Source organism: Brachyistius frenatus, unplaced genomic scaffold (genome assembly GCF_029030835.1).
Source record: "Brachyistius frenatus isolate BFR_SWC_R1_liver_20210118 unplaced genomic scaffold, ASM2903083v1 Contig_183, whole genome shotgun sequence".
NCBI classification, from domain to species: Eukaryota; Metazoa; Chordata; class Actinopteri; family Embiotocidae; genus Brachyistius; species Brachyistius frenatus.
Window position 1 is genome coordinate 444592 of NW_027210782.1, and position 26299 is coordinate 470890.

The window sequence follows — 26299 nt, forward strand, 5'->3', positions numbered from 1 at the left end:
CTGCCACTAGCGCGGCGCCAGGTAATCTGACCTGAGGTGCATGTTTTTGGATGATGGGAGGAAGCCGGAGAACCCGGAGAGAACCCACGCAAGCACAGGGAGAACATGCAAACTCCGCACAGAAAGGCCCAGGACCGGATTCGAACCCGGAACCTTTTTGCTGTGAGGCGACAATGCTAACCACTGCACCACCGTGCAGCCCTGTGATCATCAGAGCTTTGAAAGACGGTGCAGTTCAAAAACAAACTGGTTTCAACTTTGTAGAGAGTCTGTCAAACACACACACACACACACACACACACACACACACACACACACAGACACACACACATCCAAAGTGTATGTCCACATATTAGCATGCAAATGAACACGCCAACGCATTAAGAGTCCGTAGAGTAATATAAAGTATGTTCTTCAGGCTTTCCTCTTATTCTTCTGCATTTTCTTTCCAGACAGAGCCCCCTTCTTGGCTCCTCTAACCATGCCCTTGAACTGACCCTGCAGTTTGGCACGCTTCCTGTGAACACGAAATCAAACATGACATTTTTAACGACGTCATCTCGAGAGTTTTAAAGAGTTGCACAATGACAGCTACAGCTTGTACCTGTGATTGAGCTGTGCCTTCTTCAGAGGGACGTAAGCGTACGGATCCAGCTTTCCTTTTTTCTTCACGTCTCCTTTTCCTTTCTGAGGGACAGAAGATGAAAGAACAGACACTCAGAATGACAGTTTCCAACCAACACCACGGCTCAGTCCAGTTTGTGGGCGCTGTTGGACTCGCCTTTGATTTGTAGTCCGCTCCGATGTCTTGGTGGCCTCCCAGGGGTCTGTGGATACCGGAGCCCCCGGCTGAGTAAGAACAAAACACAAACATCATCAGCATGGCAAGTTGTGAGTTGCTCAAATTTTCACCCAAAAAAAGTTGATTAATCTAAGTTACCTTTGTACTTTAACTGCAGATCGATGTCTATGTCGTCATCAAAGTTGTCATCTTTATATTTCCTCTTCTGTGACTTTTTCTGAGGGCGTTTTGAAAGTGCAGACAGTAAACACAACAGCAATGAATTGTTTCCAAGACAACGCACGTACACGGTGTACTTTAAGTACTCACAGTTTTGACTCCAGCCTCTTCGAGGATATCTTTCATTTCTCCTCCATCTGTGAGAGGAGTGAAGGGTTGGTATCATGGCCTGTTTAGACACAAAGCATTGTATGGAACAGTAGAGGATTCCTCTTACCTTTGTCGTTTACATCCTCCTCTTCATCATCTCTAATGATCAGCCGTCCGTCTGAGGTCACTTTGAAGCCATGCTCAACCTTGGCGCTCTTCTTCAGCCCTGGGTTGGTGGCTGAGAAACAACACAAACCATGTTTACTCCCCTGAAGCTCCTTTCTTGACAGATCTAAAACAAAGTACCGAGGCTTTGTTACCTAACACTCTCTGGGAAACCTTCGGATCCAAGAAGTTAAGTGGGTCATCTTCCTCTCCTTCTTTGAGCCAGGCGCGTCCCTTTGGCTGTTTGCCCGCTTTCTTGTATGCATTACGAGGCTTTCTTTCATCCTCAGACAAATCGCTGTCTGACTCGGCAAGGATGTCTTCAATACTTGAAAGAAGAAGAAGATAGAAGATGGAAGGTTTTTAGGGAGGAAGTGGGTAAATGGATGAGGAAAGGCTGGGTTTTGTGTCAGGAACAGAGTTCTACCTTTCCCTCTTTGTTTTCGGTGCCTCCTCTTCGCTCTCGGAGTTGTCCTGCTTCTCTGCGGTCTGTTTCCGCCTCTTGCTGCGAGCCTCATCCTTGCGGATGTTTGCCAGCACCTTGTGGTGCTCTGCAGGCAGCATGCTCTTCACCAGCTCAAAACTGAAACAAAGACAATGATCAGGCACAAAAATACAAACTGTGCATTCAAATGTCGGTCCTTCAGTATGGACTGTGATCCTAGGGTCCTTTCACACCTGCTACTTTGGTTCTGATCAAACTGAAAAGTCTGATGGTCCAGACCAATCAAGCTAGGCGTGAAAGCACCCTGACTGACACTGGTTCAAGAGTGCCAATAAAACAGGTGGAATCCTCAATCTAATCTGATGTAATTTCTCACTAGTTTGAAGAAAAACCTGATTTTACAGGTGAGTACGAATTTTTTTTTAAAAAAAATCTTCTTAATTTGATATTTGACATGTATTATTTCACACCCAAATCTCCCTCAGAGGTACTAGCAAGCTGAAGATTCCCAGTATCTAAAAGATTATGGGGTACTTACCCAAACTTTCGGATAAATTTAGTGAAGATGTTCTTCAGTTTGGTTCTGAAGTGCCTCCTCACATCATCCTTGATGTTTCCGATGCCCTCCATCTGAACACAAGAGTGAAATCTCTTAAATTATTGGACCAAATATCTTCAACATGTGACTCCCGGTGACCAGAATGAGCCCTGCGTACCATGACTGTGACATGCGAGGCCAGCGTCTTGGGTTCCATGATGAAGAGGATGACCTTGACGAAGCCTAAGGCAGCTTTGACGATCTCTCTCGTACGAGACGTCAGCAGCAGACAGATGTTGTGCAGCAGCTGCTCCATGCTGGTCACCTCGATCGAGTCTGGGAAAGAAAAGACAGCAGGCTGAATCCAGTCCACGAACACACGCTTTCAAATGAGCACCAGGAAACGTCTCGACGTCAGCAGGCTTACCTTTATACTCAAACACCAGACGTGTCAGAGCCAAGACTGTGCAGGTGATCATGGTGACGGAGCCCGTGAGTCCTGCGTACACCAACACCAAGTATTGCTCCATGGCATCTGGATCAGAGAAAGGTCATGTTAAACATCCAGTTGTGTCCACAAACATACAATAAAGGGAACATGGGTGAGTTACCTTTTGTGTTCCCACAGAAGCGGACGAAAGCGTTTCCTATTTCCACCAGCAGGCTGTAGGCGTTCTTACGAGCTCCAACCGACACCTCCTTGGTACAAATAATCACCTGAAAGAGAGAAGGTAAATAAAAATGAAAAATATCTGTGTGTGTGTGTGTGTGTGTGTGTGTGTGTGTGTGTGTGTGTGTGTGTGTGTGTGTGTGTGTGTGTGTGTGTGTGTGTGTTTTTTCTCTGCCAGCACTTATTTGTGTAGGTACCTCTGGCAGCAGCGTGGTGATAAAGTCTTTGTGTTCTTCATTTAACCTTTTCACGATGTGGATCAGACACTTCAGTCTCGGCTGAGAAAAAAAAAAGCAGCGCAAATAGCAAGATATGATCAGACACTGTAAATAGAGATGTGCCATCCCATCTCATGTTTCCTTTCTCTCTGTTTCAGCAGCCTCACCCTCTTCGCTGGTGAGGAGGCGTTTTTCAGCGTCTCAAGCAGGACGACTTTTAGGGTTTCCAGATTAGCCACGACAAACGATCTACACTCGTCTCTCTCGGTGCCGCATATCTCCTCCAGTACACGGTACGCCTTCTTCTGCATGCCTGGCTCTTTTGTCTGAAAAAACACAAGGCACCAACAGACATAAAGTTAACCAAAAATGTACTTAAGTTCAACAGGAATTTTTTTTTAAATTTTTTTTGTTAAATGCCATCAGGCCCGATGTATATGCAGCCTTACCTCCAAATATGGCCTAATCAGCTCAAAGGTTTTAGTCATGGTTAACTCATCCACACAGGGCGCCATGGCAACCACAAGGTCCATCACTGACAGCCTGAGAAGCAGAGAAAGCCAGAAAAAAGAAGCAAATATAAAAGAGTAAGTATACTGAGACTTTCCCTATTCTGAAGTACATATGTCACTGATAAAGAAAAGGAATAATTCTACAGCAACGTATCCACATTCATGTCCTACCGTATGAACTCAGTGGTCTCTGGGCTTGTCAGTCTCTCGGTGGCTTTTTGCAGGAATGTGCAAATCATCTGAAGGAAATTGTTTTGATTAGTGATAGACCAGCACAATAAATATAGCCTCTGACAACAATCAGTTCTGTATGAAAAGAGGCCATACGTGATATTTTCTGGCATATGTCGAGCCCTCAGCGTGACAGTAATGTCATAAAATATGTACGTTAAATTATGTCAACAAATATGCAGTTCAATGTGTGAAAACTCCTTACCTGCATTTCAGTGACAGTTAAATAGACTTTGATGGTGTCCAGTACAGCCATCCTGTAGGTTCCAGACTCTCCAGCTGCAGGCTGCTGGCTGTACACATTAAACAGGATGGGCAGGAAGTTCTTAGAGAAGCGGCCCACTTCAGCCTTTTCCTCTTCTGCAGACATAAAGAAGACACAAAAGTTTTTGAATGACTTGATTCAAGAGATTTTGCAGTTTCTCTATGTTGTGTCTCTCTTTGTGAACATGCGAGTCCTCCTACCTGTGCTGCAGCTCTTGTTGATGATGGTGCGCAGCGCCTGGCACACGGTGAGTCTCAGGTCAGGCCGTTCATTAATAACCATACCGAGTGTGCGGGCGATGCCTTTAAAAGATGCCAGCAAGTCCACGGGACATGTACAGAAGCCAGGGAGCATGGTCCAAATCTAGAACAAAGAGCACACATTAGACACATGTACATCTTAATAACTCACTGCACATTACCAAGTTCAGACAAGGAAACATGTTAAGTCTGTTAGGCTACCTGAAGCTGTAAGGTCTGGTAGACTTTGGCCTCCAGTTTCTGTCCTGCTTGCTGCAACTCTTCAGCTACAACACAAGAACAGATTAATCAGTTAGTACGTCGTTAGTAAGTACGAAGATCCACGTTCCCAGTTGCCCCACCGTTTCTTTACCTCTCTGCTTGAGAGTGGAGGCCAGAGGGAGGAAATAAGAGGCAAAGAATCCAAGGTGAGTGTTCTTCACATGATCACGTATGACCGGGACCAGCCAGCTGTGCGGGAACTCCAAGTCATCACTGATTAAAAAACAAAAACAAAACAAAAAAACAAAAAACAAGCAGTCAGTTAAAGCACAGTAACAACCAGAGGAGTGCTCCACAGTGTTTGCGTGTCCATGAATGTGCCCTTACTCGTAGCCAGTGATGTTGAGAGGCACGGCGCCCAGCACAACTTCAGGCCCCATGCTCTCCACAGCTCCTCCTACAGCCAAGTCCAACTCACCGCTGAAGGGGAACTGAGGAGTGGAGCGCAGGTCTGCCAGAGACTGCAGGGACTGTCAAGAGCCAAACACAAACACTCGGGTAAACGTTTATACCTTTCTTTTATCCCACAGTGATCCATAAGGTTTTGTAACTCTACCTTCGTCATGACGGGGTGAGCTTGCTTCCCTGCGACTCGATAGAAGCAGCCGAGGATCTGCAGCACAAATGGCCAGGAGGCATGGAAGCGGTAGGATAATCCCTCTTCTATGATACTGGAACACATACGCACAGCCATAATTATCACGATGAGCATTTACATTTAGTCTCTACAACAACAAAAAAAGGGGGAAAGACGGAGACTTGCTTGGCGAACAGTTAGGGATCATACCGAAACATTTTGCAGATATAGGAGGGATTTCCTGCAGAGGCGGAGGCAGTGATCATGCCCATTTCCTCCATGTGAGGGGCAACACATTCAGTCAACAAAGTCTGAAAAGAGACAAACATCAACTCAAAAACATCACTGACTCCTTAGTAAATTTCCTCAACCTGTTAGAAAATTTTCAGACATCCGTCACAAGAAAAGATTCATCACACATCTTCATCAACTTAAGATAGTGGATGTCCTTTACCTTGAGCACGTTGGTGGCTGCAGACACCACCTGTGTGTGAGGCGACAACAGGCAGGACATGGCAGCAGAGAAGAGTCGAGGGAGGTGACCCAAACTCAGAGAACTCTGCAAACTAGACACGGAGGCAGTCGATCAACCTTTTGCTGACTAATCTGACTGGAAAAGACCCATTTACAAGACAGAATATGTGGTGCTGTTGTGAAGAAATATGTTTTATTACTTTGCCAGGTGAACATGTGCTTTCTCCATGACAGCGAGCCAGGCCAGCAGAGGCTGCAGGTCGTTCTCACTGGGCAGGTAATCATAAAGAGCCTGCGGATGACATATGAGAGTCAGCTTTCACACAAAGTTTTTCATTATGACTAAGGCACGCACTCACTGTGTTTGTGTGTTCTCTCACCGTGATGATCTGAGCGTTCAGTTCTGGTGAGAGAGATGAAGCATTTGGCTTCCCACTGAACAGCCGATGAAAGGCCTGCATGGCGCTGGCTGTCACCAGCTACAGTCAGAAACACAGCAGACATTAAAAACTAAATCTGAGCATCCGTGTGGATGACCAGAAATGTTTTTAAAAAAAAAAAGAGTGTCTAGCTGCACATTTTGATATTTTTGTGTTCTCACCACATGGCTGAGTGTCATCACTCGCAGCAGAGTCTCACAACAGGACTTGACAGCTCCCAGAGGAAATGTCCCCATCAACTCCTTCAGCAGGCCGAGCACATGAAGTGTGGTGGTGTCCTCTTTGCTGCCTGAGGGAAAAAAAAAAAAAAAAAAAAAAAAAAAGAGGTACAACATGCTGAACAACCACAGAATCACACAAACTCTATAAATAGGCACATTCCTTTGCTGAACTCCTATATGCATCACTAACGTGTGTCAATGACCATAATGCCTTACCTCCGGCCTGCTCCATTTCTTTTATGCAGAACTTGGCTGTGGTTGCTGCAGCAGGATGATGGGTTGGAGCATTATCTGTAAACAGGAAGTCACTACCTCGAAGAATGGAGCAGACTCCTGCCTGTGCTGCTTTACGGACCTGAGAGGGAAAAAAGTGAACATAAAATGAAATGGTACAACATTTCCAGCCTTTAGTATCTCAGTGAAAGTTGAATTCAACAAGTAGAACATCTGAAACAGACAGCGTGCATCTGTTTAATGCGGGTGAGCAGCTACTGGTGGGACGGACCTTCGGCTTGCTGTGCACTGTGAAGCTGAGCAGGCCGTGGTAAGCTTGAAGAGTGGACGGGTAAGTCCACACAGATGCGTCCTGCTTCCTCAGCAAAGTGGCCAGGCATGACAGGATCTGCAGACGCAAGATAGAAAAAACTATCTTTGCTAGAGTTTCCAACAATAAGGAGGCAAACAGAGACAGATCTACTCACCCATCGAAGCGCTGAGGCGGCGTCAGACGTAGCCTGTCTCGACATGATGTCCAACAGAGCCTTGGTGGTGTCAGAGAACTTGGACATGAGCACTGGAACAGGAACGCTACAGAATACAAGACAGCAAGCAGATAAAAAATATATTTCAAGTCGCTCTGACACTTCTTGGGGACGCTTATTGTGTGTGTGTGTGTGGGGGGGGGGGGGGGCAACTTGAAGTCCTACCGCTTCATGACCAGGTTGAGGAGGTACGCCACTGCAGCCTGGGACTCTGTTGAATCCACAACCTCCAGGGTGGTCATCTACAAAGATCACAGACAGGCTTTATTTCCAGACAAAAAGCCTGGATTTACTTTATCTTTCAACACGTAAGAAGTTATTTGATAAAGTCTTTGTAAATGAATAAGGCAGCACTCACCAAAGCAGCAAAGTACTCTGTTTCAGTTTCCTTTCCTCCTTGACTCCGGATCACCTCGGTCACAGCTGCCAGCACTGCACAGATCTGTGAGACATGTCAGATGACAATGCTGCAGTTACAGACAGCTACCGCAGCCGGGATTTGCAAAAGATATGAGATGGGCCATCAAAAAGCTCTGAGACTGCTCCCGTCACACACGAACAGAGTGCACCATTGTGAAGTCACGACGAGGGAAGGCGAGAAAGAGAGAGGTGATTGTGTTCGTGCGGGCGAGAGACTCGATAATTTTCAACCAGATTATTTCATGGCATTTGTGAATATGGTGTTATGAATAAATTAACTACCATCAGTGGTACTACCTACCTCTTTGTGGGCAGCTGAATTAGACTCCCAGTAGCGCTGAACCTTTCTGAAGGTGAGGTTGGAGCAGTCCGACAGGCCGCTGAGGAAGGTGCCTGAGGTTCTTTCTGACAACATCTCATCCGGTTCCTCTTCCATAAAGGCATCTTTGCGGCTGCCTGCACTGAGCTCCAGCGGACCGGCCTGCAGATCATTGTGAAGCTTAAGAGCATCAACCGTTAGATCACTTTTTCCTGTGGGGACAAAACAAAAAAAAAAAAAAAGAGATCAGCCTTTACATGAAGCTAACCACACTTTCAGACATTAGAGTTGAGGATTTTTGTGTTGCCATTTTGTTTGCAGAAATTTAAACATTTGAGGTAGCAGCATATATTGAGGATCTACAGGAAATTTAGATATACACAGAAATGCATGAGTAGAAATCCATTGTTTGTGTTGACCTGCAGTTTTGAAGTTGTTAGGGGTATATGAATTGAGCTACAGCTGACATTACAGTGACCAGTTGTCCCACTTTATGTGGGACTGCACAGCACTTTCATGCCCTGTCCTGCATGTTGAGACAACGTCTGCCAACACTATGCCCAATGAACAAATTTGCGATTCACAAGCTATCTTCAGAGTTGCTTTTTTTTTTTTTTTTCTTTCACGTGTGTTAAGTGACGGTCAGACAATGGACCGTAACTTTTCCACTTTTCTGGTGGCTCTTCTTCTACTTTTTCCCCTCTTTGTAACGGAGAGCTACGCACAGCAGACTGGGACCATTGTTTACTCTCGTGATCAGCTGATCGCGCTGAGTAGGCCTCTACTGCTGCTGCCCGAAGCGGGGCCTGAAATCCTGGATGAACTTCGGAGAAGACGTCGGGGTTGCAGAGCTGGAGCTCAGCTGAAGGCGAAGAGGAGGAGATGTAAACCATCGGTACCGGCGATTTTAACAATGAGCTAAACTGTTTCTTCAACAGGTTTAGTTCACCGCCCTCATCTGTCTCCTCCACACCTCACACCTCCCAAACACCTCTGCTGCCTTCCCCCCTCCCCCCTCAGCATTGGAGCCGGCAACACCAACAGACTTAACAAACTGGTGAAGAAGGCCGGCTCCATCATTGGCTGCAAACTGGACAGTCTGGAAAAGGTGGTGGAGAGGAGGACGCCGAACAAACTATTGTCCATATTGGATAATCCTGACCAGCCTCTCCACCACCTGCTGCAGGGACATCGGAGCACTTTCTCCAAAAGACTCCTCCAGCTCCGCTGTCACAAGGACCGATACAGGAGATCATTTCTGCCCGCTGCAATAAGACTGTACAATAAATCACCTCTGGCAAAATCCATCACACAACAATAACACTGTTGTCTGTTGTATGTTTTTCTTGGTTGTTTAAATATTAAAACAAACAAACTTTGCACTATTGTTTTTAGTTAGTTTTAATTTAATTATTCTATTTTATTGTATATACTGTGCATTTTATGTTTAAGATTTTTTATCTATCTATCTGTCTGTCTGTCTGTATTTCAGCCGAATATGACACCACAAAGAACCAGAAATGCAGCAACAACAAAAACTGGAAACTATTTACAGCTGAAGCCGGTGTAAGGCGTTGCCATTTTTGTCTTAAATTTAGGTCTTAAATTTAACATTGGGTAAAATATGTCATGAAGCGACAGTACATGCGAGTGTCACAAGAAATGTGTGGCTCATGTGGATGCATTCCTACAGAAACCCAAAGATGATTAGCCAATAGATAAGGAAACAGTAGCTGATATAACTGGGGTTCAGACAACAATGCAACACTCCCAATCAGGTCAGCAGACCATGGTGTAGTAAGATAGCGTTGCATGAGACCATGTATTGTGAAACCTTAGGTTTTGTTTATGGTGCTGCATTTACTTAGTTTAGGAGTTCAGAAAATTGCATTCAAATAAAAGTTATTTTCTCATTTCTTCCTTATTTCTTCATGCTGAAAGGCCCAACCTGTGACCTGCATGGTATATTGTGCGTGTTTATTTTTGGATAGACGTATCAAAACTGTTAAAGACTACCAGTCCACAAACATATTTCGTGGTTCTTTTGGTTTGTTGAGATCTGGTCATCCTACCCAACATTCATCCAACAAAGCACGTGTTTTACTTGCTGATGATTTCTCCACTGAAGGCAATAAGCCCCCAAAACAGAAGACGTGATGCTGACCATGACATTGTTGTTTAGGCACCTTTGGTCCAAGTTTGGGTCTGATCATTGGCTTTATATGGTTATAATTGATCAGAACGGAAAGTCCCAAGTTAAACCGAATGTGCATAACAACGGTGAAGATCTGATGAGCTGGATTAAAAACGTACTATTACTATTCAGCCTGTTTGTTCAACAGAAAAGACAGAAGATAGGAAGTACGATTTTCTGCTTGAAACGTTATTTGCTGATTATTATATTATATTATATTATATTATATTATATTATATTATATTACATGACATTAGGCTGGGCTGTTCAAAGTTAAAGGGCTAACGTTAGCTGATGTAAGCACGAGTCAGACCCACGTGCGAAGGGTCGCTCACCGGTGGGACGACTGAAGAACCGGCTCTTCGCGGCCTGCCGAAAACGACTCGTCTGCGGGTTTGAGTCGCTACTGTGTCCTTTCTTCCACCGTTTGAGTTTCGAGCCCGTGCCAGAGCGAAGTTTCCCCGATTTGACCATCTTCGGGGTTGAAGATGAGACGCGTTACCCCCTCAAAACTGTCTTTCGGAGCTCCGGATGATTCTGTCGCTTACCTAATGACGTCAAAGGTGGGTGTCGCGTGTCTGCCCCGGCCTTCACGTTATCTCGCCAGCAGATGTCGCTGTTTACCACATACAACGCGCACAACGTGAGATGACGCCACAACAACTAAACTCCTTGACAATTGAGACTGCCATTATCTGCAGAAGATGGCCGTGTGGTGCAGTTGAAAGCTCCGGCGAAGCTGAGGGCAGTTTCACAAAAGAAGAATTAAAAACTTCAGGATAACAGAGTAAAGTGTGGTTTGACGTAGTGACGTAGCACTGGTAGTGCATTCTGGCAGAATCGCTGAGCAGGTGCTGCTTGGTCCAGTCAGGTGAAATTAATCCGGATTAATGCGCATTAAAGTCTGTTTTCAAAAGACGGCGAGGTCGGTCACATGTTCACTGACGGTGAAATGGAGACGAGGTGAACCGCATACTTTACTGCCAGTAAACAACAGCTGTTTAGAAGTGTATGAGGAGGTAAAGGACAAAATACGTCAAAAAGACGGCCACCTTAGTATCCATAAAAACATTTACCAACCACTGTGTTAACTGAAACCAGTCATAATTGTATCTATCTATCTATCTATCTATCTATCTATCTATCTATCTATCTATCTATCTATCTATCTATCTATCAAACAGATAAAGATATAGGCTATCAGGTTTTCTGAAACAGCCTTCTGGACTTCTAACCATTATGTAAATAATGTTATTTCCAATTAAACTAAAAAGGGTATGAGTGGAATAAAACGCATTTCCATAAACAGCTAAACAAACAAAAAAAGCCAATTAAAAAGCCAGTTGGTGGACTGTATTTCAGGTCTTGTTTTGGAGACAAGTTCGGGTACTTTTTTTGTAGTGCTTAAAAATCAGGAAAGCAGAGAATGACTATTAATGTCCAATATTTATTAATAGTTATTCAAGTACAGTGAGCATCATTTTGTACATAAAACTAAACTATCTTGTTTGGAGTGATGAAATAAAAAAAAACAAATCTGATCATCTCTTATTACTCTTCGAAAGGTGCTTTCTTTACATTTCGTGTCTTTATCACAAATATACAGTTGTGAATTAAAAACATAGTGCACATTGTTACATGACCAAACAACACATATTAAATCTGGTATTTACAGTTTTCTTTCTACTTCTTAAATTACACAACAGAAAACTTTAAAAAAGAAAGAGAGGAAAGAGAGAATAGATGTTGCTTCTTGGGATCCCCAGTTGAACCATATTTAATTTAAGCACGAGTACAAACGGACATGACAAAGAGGGAAACCCATGTAAACAATAGTGAGTTGACATCTTCACACACAGACTGACGGACACTGGGATGTGCATCGTAGGGCTCTACTTTTAATCTAAAGTGTTTTAGTGCTTTTCAATATTCTCACTTCATTTGGAAAAAGGAAAAATAGAAAAAGGAGCAATATAAAAGCAATCATTTCTTATATAAAAATGTACACAAAGTTCCACTGCAGTACCTGCTGGGAGGTGAGCCCTACTTTTGTTCCTGCAGCCTTCTCTTGCACGTTCTTTATCTTTTATTCACTTCACTGCCTGTGCATCACTCCACAGTTAGTTATGACTGAGGGATTGATATTGACAATCACTTGGACAACAAAGTCCTTCTGGATCTTGGCGTCTTGCAGATGAGTCTTGTCGGTCAGAAGCTTCCCGGAAAAGAACCACCTCTGGCGGATCACTTCAATTTCCTCCTGTTCTTCCAATTGTTTCTTCAGCTCAGCGATGGAGTCGGCCATGCTGGCTGTCAGACGCACGTCCCTCCCTGAGAAAACCACAAGGCATGAATGAAGCTGACACAGATTTCCAAACAAGCTGTGAGACACTGAATAGCTATGAATAATAAATCTGTCTCCAGCCGAGACGAGACAAGTGCAGATGAAATGTCATATCCATGGGAAAAGCTGCATAACATGTAGTTTCGACCCAAAAAGTATTTCATATCCATACATGTATATACTGTAAACATATCATATCATACCTGTCGATAATCGCACCCGCAGCTGAAACTCTTGTCTGCATGGGGGGGATTGAGCTTGTTTTTGTATGGAATCAGAAACTTTGCTGTCACTGGATGTTTCACTGATGAGGTTGACAGGTGGGGCTAAAGTGTAAGCTGGCAGCTGGTAACGGTTGCCCAGTTCATCATAACTTTCTGTGAGAGAGCCTGCAGAGGAGAAATAACCAACATGAACAACCAATTTTCAAAAATATCTATCACTAACAGCAACTGATTTTAACCTCGATACATAAATTGTTTCTCCACTCTTTACCATTGTTGGAGCCTGTCATATTCATATCAACAACATCAGTTGTTCTTCAGCTGGTGAACTACTCCTGCGTATCAGTCGATAAATATGCAGGTACAGCATTTGTTCCACCTAAGTCTGTCGTGGCTTTCTTTCCATTCACAGTGGTCACGCAGCGCTGCCACTGTTATGTAACATTTACAGCAGTAATCTCCGGACAATTGATGCATGGGATTTTGCAAACTGTTCTTTGACATTTTGAGAATCATTACAGAGCGTTATGCTGCAAGTTCCAGGACATTTACAGCTTACAATTCAAAGCTGGATGATATTTCCATATTTGAAAGGGGATTGTGTTGTGTGTATGTTTATGTGCCTTTGTGTGCTCTCATACCATGTGGCAGTGTAATGCACGCTCCATCCACTATAGCCTGTGCTAGCTCCAGGTCATTGCACTCTGCAGCCAGGGCTGCTGCTCTGAGTGCGTCCCAGATCTCTTTCCGTCCATCAAAGGCCGGGGCTGTATCCCAAAACTCATCCCTCTTACTCCTCAGCTGGCCCTCCGTCATCGGGTACTCGCTCTTCCATTTTGGACGCTCTTTCTTGAGAGGCTCATTGCGTCCTGAAGGGGGAAAAAAAGGGCAGAGTTCAATCCTATCTAAAGATTGATCCAAGAACTGACCCAGACTGTAACCCAAAATAATCAAGGTTGTACTCTAACAGACAACCTTTAGTTTCTAAAATGTTATCTGGCAGTACACCTCTGAGAGAACTACTTAGTAGGTACATAGTTTCCAAGTTGCTTCAGGCCAAAACTGCTCTAAAGATAATAGCTTAGCTCTTTACCATTACCCAAGGCACCTGTGATTAGCAGGGAATATTTTGGTGTAATTCTGATGTATATTGGTATAAGCAGAGTTGTGTCAAGCTATAATTTCTGACAAAATAAATCACACAAAACTATTTGTGAAAGTTGTACATGATCTATCTCTTGATGATCTTATATTAGAGTTTCACTACAAAGAAATATGAAAGGCGGAACAACCATTTCCCAGTCCAATATAAGATTACATTTATGAAAGATACATTAGGAAATTTAAATGCATTACAACTTTATTGTTTTCTGTAAACACCAGTGAGGTCCGACAAGGACAAAAAGGCTCATCTTAACACGCCCATACAGAAAGATATTCAGTATGAGTTAAAAACACACCATGAAAACATACAATATGTACACTCCCCTGTAATTTTATGGACCCTATCTCTGTGATATTTAACACTTTCTATACAGGATGACTAAAGCAGATTACTGTGATGCACGGAACTGCTTTCCATTGGAACTCCAAAAGTAGTATTTTGTGCACCTGCTGCAGTGTTTTCATGTTGGCATATAGGTATGTCCAGTATATTGGTATATCAAGAAAGTCACTTTGATTCACAAAGGGAGGAAAATCAAAGTGATTATTTATAGTGTCGTGGATTACTGCAGAGGCTGGTAACACATCCACGTGCACTGACACGCACACACACACACAAGCACTGGCCAGTGGATTATAGGCAGTAATCAGGTTCCACATAACAGGATTTATCTGTCCCTATCCCATAAGGCATTGGTTGGAGAGATGAGCACTCTGTGGCCAATGAAAGGCACACACGTCTGCCACAACAAGCAGACAACAGAAACACAAAACCACTCCAAATCAATTATCCCATCTTCACAATTTCAAATTGGAGAGTGCTCAAAAACACAAAAGCATATTCAAAGCATGATTATGCTCCTTGCCATTCAGTTTTTCGAACAAGATCAGGTCGATTCCTTTAAGTCTTAAATTACATTTACCTATGTAACACAGAAATGTATAGAAACAGTCATGTATTAATTTTGTTACTTCCCCTCATTATCTGCATTTTAGAAGGACATAGAGAAGTTTATTTATGATCAGATTTCAAAATCTATTACTTATATGATATTGATATTGTTGTATATTTATTATGTTCAGATACTTTGTTTGTATGCAGTTTAACTTGTTTACTTTCCTATACCTCATTCGATTGATATCTCATTGTTTTTCATATATTGGAGTCTTGAATTGCACAAGAATGTCCAAATTATAGTATATCCACCAGCTGAATGTTTATGTTAAATTAAGAGAGAGAGGAAAAAAGGCTTTTACAAACGTTGATCCTACTTCTGTTGAACACAATAAGCATGCACCTATCAGATGCATTATGATGTATAACAAAGAAGAGTGCCTACAAACTTGGGCATGAGGTGTCATTCCCATCACAAAGGGATTTACATGATTTTCTATGCCATTAAAACTGCAGGCCACAACAGTGACTTCATGATGAGGCAATGGCCTGGTTATCAGGTTGAAACTTCTTTCAGAAGATCATAATTTACTAAATCTATATTTGATGCGTTAGTCAGGAAAAGTTTTAGTAGCAAAAAAACACACTTATCCATAATTGCAATATAGCAAAAGTATGTAGACTGCTTTAAAAAAAAAAAAAAAAAAAGTGTTGATTACTTCATTATGTTCATGAATATTCTATTATTTTAACCTCTTTGCACAAACATGGATTTTTAGTCTTCAAGTCTAATTTTGTTGACTTGGACAGGAAAACATGCAAAAGTGCATTAACATGCCGACCAAACAAATGCAAATTATGTCGTCTGGAATCCTACCAACCTAAAACAATCATCAGGCTTGAGCGTCCTTAGACGAGGATGAAATCGATTCTTAACTGTCTACAGACAGATCAGCTATGATAGCGTGTCCTCAGCTGTCAGCCTAGCTACCTGGAAACTAAGCTTAGAAAGTTCAATTTAATGTGAGGTAACATGTTGGTTTCCCTCTTTAAGCTTAACCTTTCCTGGTGAATGGAAAATACAACCAACTAAAATTCTGCAATAAAAGGAATTAAATAAATTCCTGTCAATTAAAAGGAGGTTATTTTGGACCTACTGTTATTTCCACATCATTGCCATATTCTATCTTTAACTAATACTAATTGCAGCAATCGTTGTAGTATGTTATGTTATAAACGCATTATTTTTGTTCAGTTTTTTTATTTTTATTGTTGCTTGTATAGTATTTCATTTTCAGCTTTGCAATCACAGCAAATTGATGATCATTTAATACTGATACACATATCTACAAGAAAACCATTGTAACCTTAGTATAATAACAACAACAGTAGAGACAATAACATAAAACCCCTCTGAGACTAATTATAGCGCACACAGTAAGCAGCACAAACACGAAAGCAGAAAACATGAAAAAAAAATTCCCCTTAGACAAAAATCTAAACTTACTTTTCAGCAAAATCCTAAAAGGTGTGGTTGGAGCGTGATAGTAAGTGTATTCCCTGGAGTTAGGTACTCCCATTGCTGTTCTTCCTCTGAGGTTTGATGTGAGTCAAACTTCTGTTCATCAAAAGTCCACAACAATGAGCTACCGAGAACGACCCCGAAGAAGAAGACAGCCCCTGCTGTCCAACCCGCTCGCCTGAAATAGTTTACCGGGATGTGCAGACTCAGAGCTCTGTTAACTGATGTAACACTTCCCCAGTTGCTTAAAAATGTCCACACTCCCTCCAATTTTATCCCTTCTAGTAACAAACACTCCACAGCGCTAAAATACCTCAAGATCAGTTTGTGCAAACAGGTTCATTGCATGGACAGAGTCAGTTGGGTGTCCTTGCCATCAGGTACACAAGAAGCCTAATCCTATCAGCTCTATTTAGAGACAACGTGAGAGAGACCAAAGGCAACGTGGTAAACCTATTAACAGACAATAAACCCTGGTCAGGCAATTACAGTCTGTTAAAGTTGCCACTATTTCTGGTGAATATCTCCCACAGGTGGTTGTTTTTCTTGGCTAAGCTCTGCTATTTATAGTAATCTCCCAGAAGCTGCATTCTCACTACTGAGTGTGAGCAGAGGAGAAATACAAGGTCCAATTCCTCAAAAATCACCTGAGAGGTCATGTAAATGGTAAATGGTCTGCACTTGTATAGTGTTTTATCACCTTACGGTCTCAAAGCACTTTTACATTCACCCATTCACACACTAATGAGACTGCGCTGCCATGCAAGGTTCCCGCCATCGGGAGTACATTCACACACATTCACTTGCCCAAGGACACTTAGGCATGTGGACAGGAGGAGCCAGCAATCGAACCACCAACCTTCTGATTAGTGGGCAACCTACTCTACCATCTGAGCCACAGCCATGTCTGTCTATCTTCTACTTTCAACATAAGGAAACTCATGCACCAACTAGGTCAATCTCTGATATGAAAACTCTTCATGCAGGCCCCTGCTGCTGCTGCCCAATGCATAATGCATGTAAATCCAGCCGAGCACACAGGCACTTGTTCACAAGGAATGAACAGTATTTATATAATCTGTCCTATCAGGGCAGATCTTCAGCACAGATTAGACGCATGACTAAACCACGATGCTTGAGATGTTTAACACCTGAAACTGTAAACTTTCAGATGGAGAATGAGTTCCATGCAACAGGGGTGCAGCTGGAACTCGATGCATGACTTGTTAAAGCTTCGTCTTACTGCCCATCTGGTGCTGTATGTAGGTATTATTATGTAAAGTGCTGCATTGTACTGGTTGTCAGGGGTTGTGCCCTGATATATTAATGAAAGCTTGACGTCTCAGTGATTCATGACACAAGCAATTTCCATTTAGTGGAAGACAATGGTAACACAAAACAATAATTACATGTAACAGTAGTGGGCCTGCAGGAATATAGACTCTTTCAAGCTCAGGAGCCTCATTGCCCCTTATTGTAACCACCTTTCATCTCAGGTGTAACAGCAGTCTGCAGAAATAAATGTATAGAAACCGTTTTATTCACAGTTTATTATTCCATGTCTTGACTATAAAGCTGTTCTCTTGTGCATTCACTAAAATTAGAGGTTGCTGTCCAACGTGTTTCTGATTTCTTACCTCCACGTTTTTTGCTCCTTGTCGAGCTTCGGGCACTCCCATGTCCATCCATCCTACTCCTCCCCACACAGCCTCCCATCACTGTCCCTACAATCAGAACCAAGAAGAAAAATCACTCACTGTCTCAATCATGTTTAACATGTACTCCAATATAAATACTTTGAACGCCAATATAAATACTTGGAACATGTATCATTTAAACGACACATCAATTATGATGTGAAATTAAGAGCAGTATATGAAAAAGCATCATCAGGGAATATGACAGCTCAGCACTCCTTGTTCCTGTGAGGTCAGGCAGGCTGCTATGTTTATGTCACGTGTACTGCCAGCTGACAGAGACACGCGCCTGGACCTCATGCCACTCTCGCTCTTATTTTCCATTCACACGTTAAAAAAAAACATTTTTTTTTTATGTACTACTGCAATTTCTGTTATCAATTTTCAAATTAGCAGATGTGTCTCAAAAGGGGTTTGATAAGTCTTATCAATCACAGGCCGTTTTCTGTATCATTATTTTGAAAAAAGAAAAGCTGTGATTCGTTTTGCCTACCGGAAATCCAGTCTGCTAAATTATGCATTCGTCTGCAGTTTGCTTGCCACATCCGAACTTGCTTCCAAGTGAAGTTATCACTGGATGTTGAAGCGACGATCAGCTGAAGATACAAGCCAGCAGGAACAGACACGGCGGTGTGTCTGTGCAGCGCTGGCGGGCTGGTGACCACTCTGGTCCTGAAGAGCCTCCAGAAAATCTCAACTGCTTCTCCAAAAAAAGGAAAAAACGCAATCAATATTTCCAGCAAATCATAATGAACAGGGCTCACCAGCACAATCCGTTTGTCCAGAATTAAAGCGTTACCAGTCTGGGCGCATGCGCACCTTTGACCAATTGGGCCAGAATAAGATCAGAAACAAAGAAACAACTCCTTCAAAATAATAGTGTGGATTTGAAATAATTAGCCATTCATTTTGCAAACATCTTAATAATCATTATACTAAAAACTGTCTTTACGATAAAACGTACATACAAAGACAAAATTGTAAATGTCATGTTTTCAGTTATACTGTAATACACTTTTGTATTCGTTAACGAGGGTTTTAGTCTGAAATATAGAGCGGAAGTTGAATTATTTGTATTATTGTTAAGGCAAATTGATGTCTCATTGTCAAAGCAGTCTTTTCCTAAAATATGGTATTTGCAATAAAAACGTATTATTAAAAAGTATTATTTCTATAACTTTGAAATTGAAAAATAGAAGTTGTTGCTGGTGTTTCTACCTAAAAAAAAAAAAAAACGAACTATAAAAACAACAATATTGAGCAAATAGTTGTACTGCTTTTAGGCTACCTTTGTACAAAATGCTTGATATACTAGCATCTACAAATATGCCATTTTAAGATGTTTATTTAATGTTTAAATACAATAAACCATATCATTTTAATTTATATTAGATTATTTAATATCCTTGTCTGGGAACACAGGTAATCCTACTCGGTTTAATCTTGGCACAAAAATGTAGTCCACTAATTCATTTCAAGTGTATGCAGGTAAAGGTAAAAACAGAAACACCTAAAACTGTAAATAACTTGAGATGTCTGATCAGCCGCAGGGTAACTCGTTGCTTTTGGAACAAATTCAGTCTTCCACAGAGTCATTGCACATAATCCCTGAAGCATGTGTGGTGAAATACTTGATTATTCCACTGTGCTTGACTTTGTCCTGTCCTTCAGAAAAAAATATTGTTCAGTATGTGAGCAGTTACCATCTGAGAATGTGTGCACATAATGAACCAGGGTATGGAGTTATTTGTACCAAACAAATTATGCTTATCCCATAGCTGCCTGTGCAACAACCACATCTAGCAGTTGTAACGGAAATTGTGAAAACCAAAACAGAAGTGTAACACCAACCTACCCAAGTGCAAATAGGAGGGGGGGGGAGGGATGCATGTGCAGTTTTGATAATATAATTAAAAGGTTATTGTTTCCCATTTATTAGGATTTATGACAACCTCTAAATTAAATTAATTCATATAAAATTCTTTAAAAATCTGCAGGATTCTTGGTTTTTATCATTTATTACTGTCATTATCACTAATTCTGATCTTCCAAACAGCTTCTGACCAAACTAGACATGTTAAACACTGACATCTACTGGAAGATTAAATGCTGACAGGTGCGTCTGTTTCAGAATGGGCGAATGTAATGAGCAACAGCAGGGTGAAAGCGGGTTAGTATCAAGCTGAAATCAGCTACCATCCCATAATCTCCTCTCTTCGTCCAGCAACCTCTTTCTTTTACGTTCCCCTTTTAACTGAAAGCACCAGCACCAATTCTCAATTTTCCAGCACTTCAAGTGCATTAATCAATAAATATTAAATACTTTTCTTAATCCATACTAAAATGTCTTCTAGCAGTGCACTGTTTCATGTAAATGAGAAATTCCTCCTTTGCAAGGAAAATGTATTTGTTTCTCTTTTCCTTTAATTCGGATTCATCTGAACTGCTGTGTCTGCTTATCTGTGATGTGTCCATGTGAATCTGCACATCAAATCTGGCATGGAGCTCAATTAATCCTCCCATTCCAGCAGCATGTCTCTGGGTGTGTCTGCGTAACACTGTGACATAACCCTGGATGCTGGAGTCTGTCGGCTCAGTATATTTGTAAAATGATGCTGGAGGGAATTCATAACAGACGGTGAAGTAGACACGGGTGCTTACCTTAAAATTTCCAGGACAATAGCAGTAAATGAAAATAGATTAATTTCGTACAAATAAAAGGAAACTAACTTCTTAACAGTAATGCCCCATAGTAAAAAAAATTATATTGACAGTGTAGAATTATTAAAATAAAGCAAGTTATAAAGATTTATTAACTTAACATACAAAATACAGATAAATAACATTATCATTGTACTACAGTTTTCCATGAATGTTTAAGTCAAATGATAATAGACTGAAGAGTGCAAAAAGGATAAGGAGGGGAGGAGTCAACATGGACCGCTGTGTCCTCAACTTGAGTGTTTTCTTCTTTTTCTTTTTTTTCTTTTTTCTTTTTTTTTATAAAAATCACCTTGAGCAGAACAAGCTGAGAGTCTGCTTTGAAAAAAAAAAAAAAAAAATCATTATTTATCCGATAGTTCAGTCCGTGTATATGCCCTACAAAAATATAAAATGCATGTAAGCACAATCACCAGAGTCAAGTAAAACCAGTTTGTAAAAATAAGTAAAACCCAGAACCGCAGAACCATGAGCAATGCCACGGCAAGTTTTTGAGGTATTGGACGTTGACGTGACTCCATATCTGCAGTCATATGTAGCCACCAATCAAGAATCCTTTAAGCCAACCTGATAAAGTAGGTTGCCAGACCAAGACAGACAAATTATGCTACAGGTATGCCTAGCAGAGTCTGTCATACGGGTATGATGTCCTTTTTAACTGGGAAGCTGTCCCACGTCAAACCATCGCAGAGTGGTGCATGTCCAGAGGGAAGGAGAACACGCGTCACCCAGTGGCTAAAGAGAAATGACACCGCTCAAATTACAACACGCATGAGGCAACATTGAATGCGTGAACACTTGAACAGTAAATCTGTACAAACATCAGAAAAACACACCTTCTCTTCTCCACGCCCAAGAAGATTTTCCAGTTATTCAGCTTGCCATAGCTGAAGGGGTTTCTGTAAACCTGGCAGCACCATAAAAGAAACAGAAGAGGGACAATAAAAAACAGTCAAGGTAACTCTCATTTAAACCCCAACAACAAATGTCCTTTATTTATTTGAGGGTTTGCGGTTCATCATAAAAGAAACTCCCTTGAATCTAGAGAGGACAAGTGCTAGCCCAAAGGCTTGAAGTACCTGCTATGTTCAACTCTGCCAAAGATGTCTTGATTTTTAACATATTAACATTATCATAAAATAAAGCCGGACTCAAATGTACTATCCCATTATTGTTTGTTTTTGTTTTCTTTTGCTTTTTGAGTGTATATATTTGTTGGGGTGTTGTTTGAGATCCTGTTTACAGCAGAGCCCTTCTCTTATCACAACCTGAATGTGTTTATCTAAATGCTTACCCTTCCCCGTTTGGCCATTCGCTTTGCTTCTTTGCTGTTCATATGTCTTTCAATGCTGGTCTCCCCTCTGGATATGAGAACTGCATGCCAAATGGTTAAAGCTCCCAGGGCTACTGCCACTGTGCTGAAAGAACAAAGCACATTTCATTTCATCCACTGCCAAGATGATGAAAGACAACAATCCAGTCTCAGTTCCATACTAACTAATATTAAACCAGTGTGTATGAGAGAAATCAATGTATTTTGTTGTTTGATAAAAGAGGTGTCCAATTTCAAAACTTGGATCCTTCGGGAAATTATACTTGACACTGAGGGAGAAGAATTGCTTTCCAGAAATGTAATACTTTATCTGTGGTTTTTTGAGATCCTTTCGGAGCCGTTTCAACACGATCTATGATTTGATTTCTTTACAAATGTGTGCAGCACCTCCATTTCCTTTGCATTGCGGTACAATAAATAATGTCCATCGACAAAATGCTTTAAAAAAAAAAAAAAAGGAGCATATCTAGTATGCACAGATATCTTTGAGTATACTTTATTTAAACACTTTTGCCAGTATGAGCACATTGAATGGACTTGGGTAACATTAGGTGGCATGTGTGTGGCAAGTTACAACATGAAATGCCTGCATTACCTGGTGAGCACCCACATGTAGATGATGCTCTTATGAATCATCTTATCCCTGAAGGTGTACGGAGGAGCAGGTGTTTGAAAGTTGGTCTGGACAAAAATAGAAAACAGGATAAATTACACAACTGGTAGAAAAAAAAAACCCAATATAAATGGTGTCTTTGTGCGTTTTCTGTTAAGAGTCTACCTGGCCAGGGGGGAGAAGCCCTATAAGAAGTCCCATTCCTGTCACTGGTATCCCTGGCTTTTCCAAATCCAAATGCTTAAAGCGCTAATGTGATAGCCCAAATACACACACACCCGAGTGTTAAAGACAGAAACAAGGTAGTGTTAGAACCTTATATCCCACTGAGAGAGATAGCAGACATGGAGGGAAATTAAAGAGACAAAATGCCAAGTAGATGTACAGGCAACAGCTGTCAAATTGTCTCACCTCAAGAGCATTGTATGCATCTAGGAACAGATTTCTGCCACTGATGCTGCAGTAGGCACAGCCCAAGGTCAGGGAGAGGCAGAAGCAGAAGAAGTAACGGTGGTTGAAATGGCCCACGCAGTTATTCAACCAGGCTGAGATGCCGACATTAAGGAAAACCAACTTCGTGTCTCTTCGTAGAATCACTACGCGCATTTTCTGACTCTGCTTATCAAACTTATCTGTTGGTATAGGTTAAGCACAAAGGATACGACAATGATGGTCCATTTTCAGAATGCACCTGCAAAGATAAAAGAAGGAATTAGTGTGATTGAAGTGATAAGACATTTTATCTAGTTGGGGTGTTAAAGGAGATTGAGCTATTAGTGATTTGTAGGAACTGACATTCGTATCTAAAATGGTCAAATCACATGGTCTTTCAGAACCAATAGATTTTATGGAGGCTTTTCCATGACTGTCTTTACATGCAGAGCGACAGCAATGCTGGACAAACAAACTTCCGAAGTTATGTTCAGGTTTTTGATATTCATTCTGTCACTACTAAGGACCTTTTATCCACCATCATGAACACAGATGATCCATGTTACCAAAACACCTGACAGTAATAAAACATTAAGTAAATATCAAAAAGAGAAAAAAGACTCCCATTGACTCACCTGTTACAGATTCCACAGTGGTGTGTCCTTGCTGGTTTAGGCATGATGCACTTTTTACAGACTGATACAAAAGGACTGTCATGTTTTTCCTAAGAGAAAGAAAGACATTTTTTTTTTTTTGTATTACTAAAGTAGCCAGATTACCAGGAATGTTTGTGGTTCAGCTGAAAAGTGGGAGTGGATGTCTTACTGTAGGGGGATACCCGGGGGAGGTCTTGGTAGCTTTGTAGTAATGGAAAGCAATCATGACGAGGTTCCAGTGTCCATAACAAACGTGCCAAGCAATCCATGCAGGGGAGTACGTGTTGAAGATCAGCGGCAGGAGGACCCCATAGGCTATCCCCACGATGGAGCTGGTCAGTATCACCACCAACCAAACAAACACCTTTCAGACAAAAGTGGGAATATAATCAATACAGGGGCAAGAGAAGAAAAGTAAACCCAATGAAATTATCTCCATTTATGTAAAAAAAAAAAATTGAATATATGATCAGATTTCCATTTGAGATAAACAAACACAATCTCTGAAAACTATTACCACACAATCCATTGTATTGTTCTTGTCCACATTGTCAATACATACACAGCAATGTTATGAAAAAGTATGTTAACCCTAAGGCTAATAATCCAGAGATTATTTGTGCACATCCTTTCCTATACTTAGGTCAGGGGTGTCAATATGGGATCAAATTACATCAACGCATGGGATTGAAGCTCCCAAAAGTTTTAATGGGCTGAAAAAAAAATTCAACATTTTGCCCTTCCAGTGTTGGGAGACCGTGTCTATAAATGGAGAATGATTTAGAACAGTACTGGAACTGTGGCTACTCTTACTAGATGTGGCCACCCATGAACTGAGAGTACCAGCCAAAGGCTTAAAGGAGGCATTTGAGCTTGTTAACGTCTCTGTTCTACAGCTCTTTAACAAGACTCATCAGTGCGTGCCTGAAGTTTGTCAAAGAGCACTGACACCACTGTGCCCCTGGGAAAATGTTTTGTATACTGATGAAACAAAGGTTGAATTCTGAGGGTTGTGTTTCGTCTGATCTGTAACTACCATAAATACCTGCACTGAGGTTATTGATGGTAAAGGAGGTTCTGCTAGTTACTAAATTTGAGGGGTAACTTTTTTTTTTTTTCCATCAGCATTGAAAGTGTTAAATGAGCACACTAACAAACGATACCAAAAAAAATTATAATTGTTTCTTCGTCATTAGCTTAAGTATATTGTGTTTATCTACGCTCGTGACTTGGTGAAGATCAGTTCATATTTTGACCAATTAATGTAGAAATAAAATGATGACATTATATGAGCAGACAACCAAACGAGCACTCACCAAACCAAACCAGCGGGTGACATAATCCACAGTCCAAAACACTGGTTCAAAGATTGAGTCAAAAACCACATCTGAGTCTGTGAGGGAGTTAAAATAAAGTGACTGCACCAACAGTCTCATGTAAACCCATATTTCTTTAATCCACAAAGGCAGCCTGTTCCTTCCTCGCCGGCTACAGGACCTTAACCGCACACAGCACAGCAGGTGCAGCACAGAGCTGGGACACCACCGCATCCTGCATTGGTAAAATGTACACACCTGCAAGGAAAAGAAAGAAATGATGAATGAATGATGGGCTCTCAGCCAACCTGAAATACACATGCCTTAAATAATACAACTCTATTTTGTTCGTGTTAACACTAACTGCAGCTATAACAAGTACGCCTACAACAATAAGGGTATGGAAAGAAAACTCTACTACCAATTCAACATGAGGCTGATTATTTGGATATAATGTAGGGAAATTAACCCAAAAGACAAAAATAAAAGCAGCACATCCATCCTTACAAATGAATAGCTGTACACAGCTAATGAAACGTATCATATCAAAATTACCAAAAGTTGAATCATTCAACCTTGATTTTTTTTTTTTTTTTTTTTGGTACTAAAATTGTTTATATAACTCTCTATACAGTTTGAGCCAAATGACACACAAACTTAATCCGGTGGGCCTACAGTTTAATGAAATATTCATAACAGAAATGTAGAGGTAACCAAACAAACATCAGTCTGGCTCTGCAACATTCCTTGCAGGGTGGAGTCTGGATGACAGGACAGTGGTCTGGATGACAGGACAGTGGTCTGGTTGGGACTTTAAGCAGCAGCAGCAGCATTCAGCTTCACTCCAATCAATCAATCAATCAATCAATCAATCAATCAATCAATCAATCAATCAATCAAAGGTTTATTCAGAGACCACTGCAAGGCGACTGTCTCGATCCGTCGCCACATAAAAGCACTGACAGTCACTTTGTCCATGATACACATGGCTGTAAACGGTCCCGCTGAATCATAACGCCGCCAAATCCGTTTTGTTTGGACGTCACACTGTTTTCCTATTCAAATGCCCGACGCTGTTTGCTGCGGCTCATTTCCTGTAATATTCAGTAACATTTCGGATTTAGAAGGGAGTACTTACTATTCTATGAAGACAGGAAAATATCCGAGACCGTCGCTTCTGTCGACATTTTCAAAAATTAGACAAAAAACCCAGGATGAATGACATGTATCCGCCAAGAAGTGCAGGATCAGGGACCTGTGACAGTGAAGAGATCCGAATCCCAACCGGGAGTTAGTACGC

General features: G+C 41.5%; 3 protein-coding genes across 5 annotated transcripts; all 3 read right to left on the reverse strand.

Annotated features, from left to right (window-relative positions):
- Positions 1 to 207: 207 nt before the first annotated feature.
- Positions 208 to 10789, reverse strand: rrp12 (ribosomal RNA processing 12 homolog). Its single transcript, XM_069717921.1, has 34 exons — positions 10418 to 10789; positions 7871 to 8100; positions 7508 to 7591; positions 7315 to 7391; positions 7090 to 7195; positions 6894 to 7010; positions 6605 to 6743; positions 6329 to 6456; positions 6108 to 6206; positions 5928 to 6019; positions 5708 to 5819; positions 5464 to 5564; positions 5233 to 5347; positions 5004 to 5146; positions 4768 to 4889; positions 4617 to 4681; positions 4356 to 4518; positions 4096 to 4250; positions 3831 to 3898; positions 3597 to 3690; positions 3315 to 3473; positions 3127 to 3207; positions 2871 to 2976; positions 2687 to 2794; positions 2438 to 2595; positions 2260 to 2351; positions 1704 to 1859; positions 1432 to 1604; positions 1239 to 1349; positions 1112 to 1158; positions 941 to 1019; positions 782 to 849; positions 605 to 687; positions 208 to 517 (listed from the first exon to the last, which is right to left on the reverse strand). Exons 1-34 carry the CDS (start codon positions 10554 to 10556, stop codon positions 415 to 417), a joined length of 3873 nt encoding a protein of 1290 aa, XP_069574022.1. The 5' UTR covers positions 10557 to 10789; the 3' UTR covers positions 208 to 414.
- A 720-nt stretch (positions 10790 to 11509) lies between these two features.
- ubtd1a (ubiquitin domain containing 1a) lies at positions 11510 to 18723 on the reverse strand. The gene is made up of 5 exons (XM_069717930.1): positions 18422 to 18723; positions 17869 to 17955; positions 13292 to 13519; positions 12630 to 12815; positions 11510 to 12413 (listed from the first exon to the last, which is right to left on the reverse strand). Exons 1-5 carry the CDS (start codon positions 18471 to 18473, stop codon positions 12178 to 12180), a joined length of 789 nt encoding a protein of 262 aa, XP_069574031.1. The 5' UTR covers positions 18474 to 18723; the 3' UTR covers positions 11510 to 12177.
- Positions 18724 to 21133: 2410 nt separating this feature from the next.
- On the reverse strand, positions 21134 to 26272 carry zdhhc16a (zinc finger DHHC-type palmitoyltransferase 16a). 3 transcript variants are annotated; one of them, XM_069717883.1, is made up of 11 exons: positions 26138 to 26272; positions 25000 to 25257; positions 23853 to 24047; positions 23663 to 23751; positions 23258 to 23286; positions 23007 to 23140; positions 22761 to 22835; positions 22578 to 22663; positions 21944 to 22067; positions 21486 to 21556; positions 21134 to 21384 (listed from the first exon to the last, which is right to left on the reverse strand). In XM_069717883.1, the coding sequence occupies exons 2-11, from the start codon at positions 25231 to 25233 to the stop codon at positions 21282 to 21284; spliced, it is 1140 nt and encodes a 379-aa protein (XP_069573984.1). In that variant the 5' UTR covers positions 25234 to 25257; positions 26138 to 26272; the 3' UTR covers positions 21134 to 21281. The 3 variants fall into 3 exon arrangements, with proteins under 3 accessions (XP_069573984.1, XP_069573983.1, XP_069573985.1); XM_069717882.1 differs by having other exon boundaries at positions 22761 to 22844; XM_069717884.1 differs by lacking the exon at positions 22761 to 22835.
- Positions 26273 to 26299: the final 27 nt, after the last annotated feature.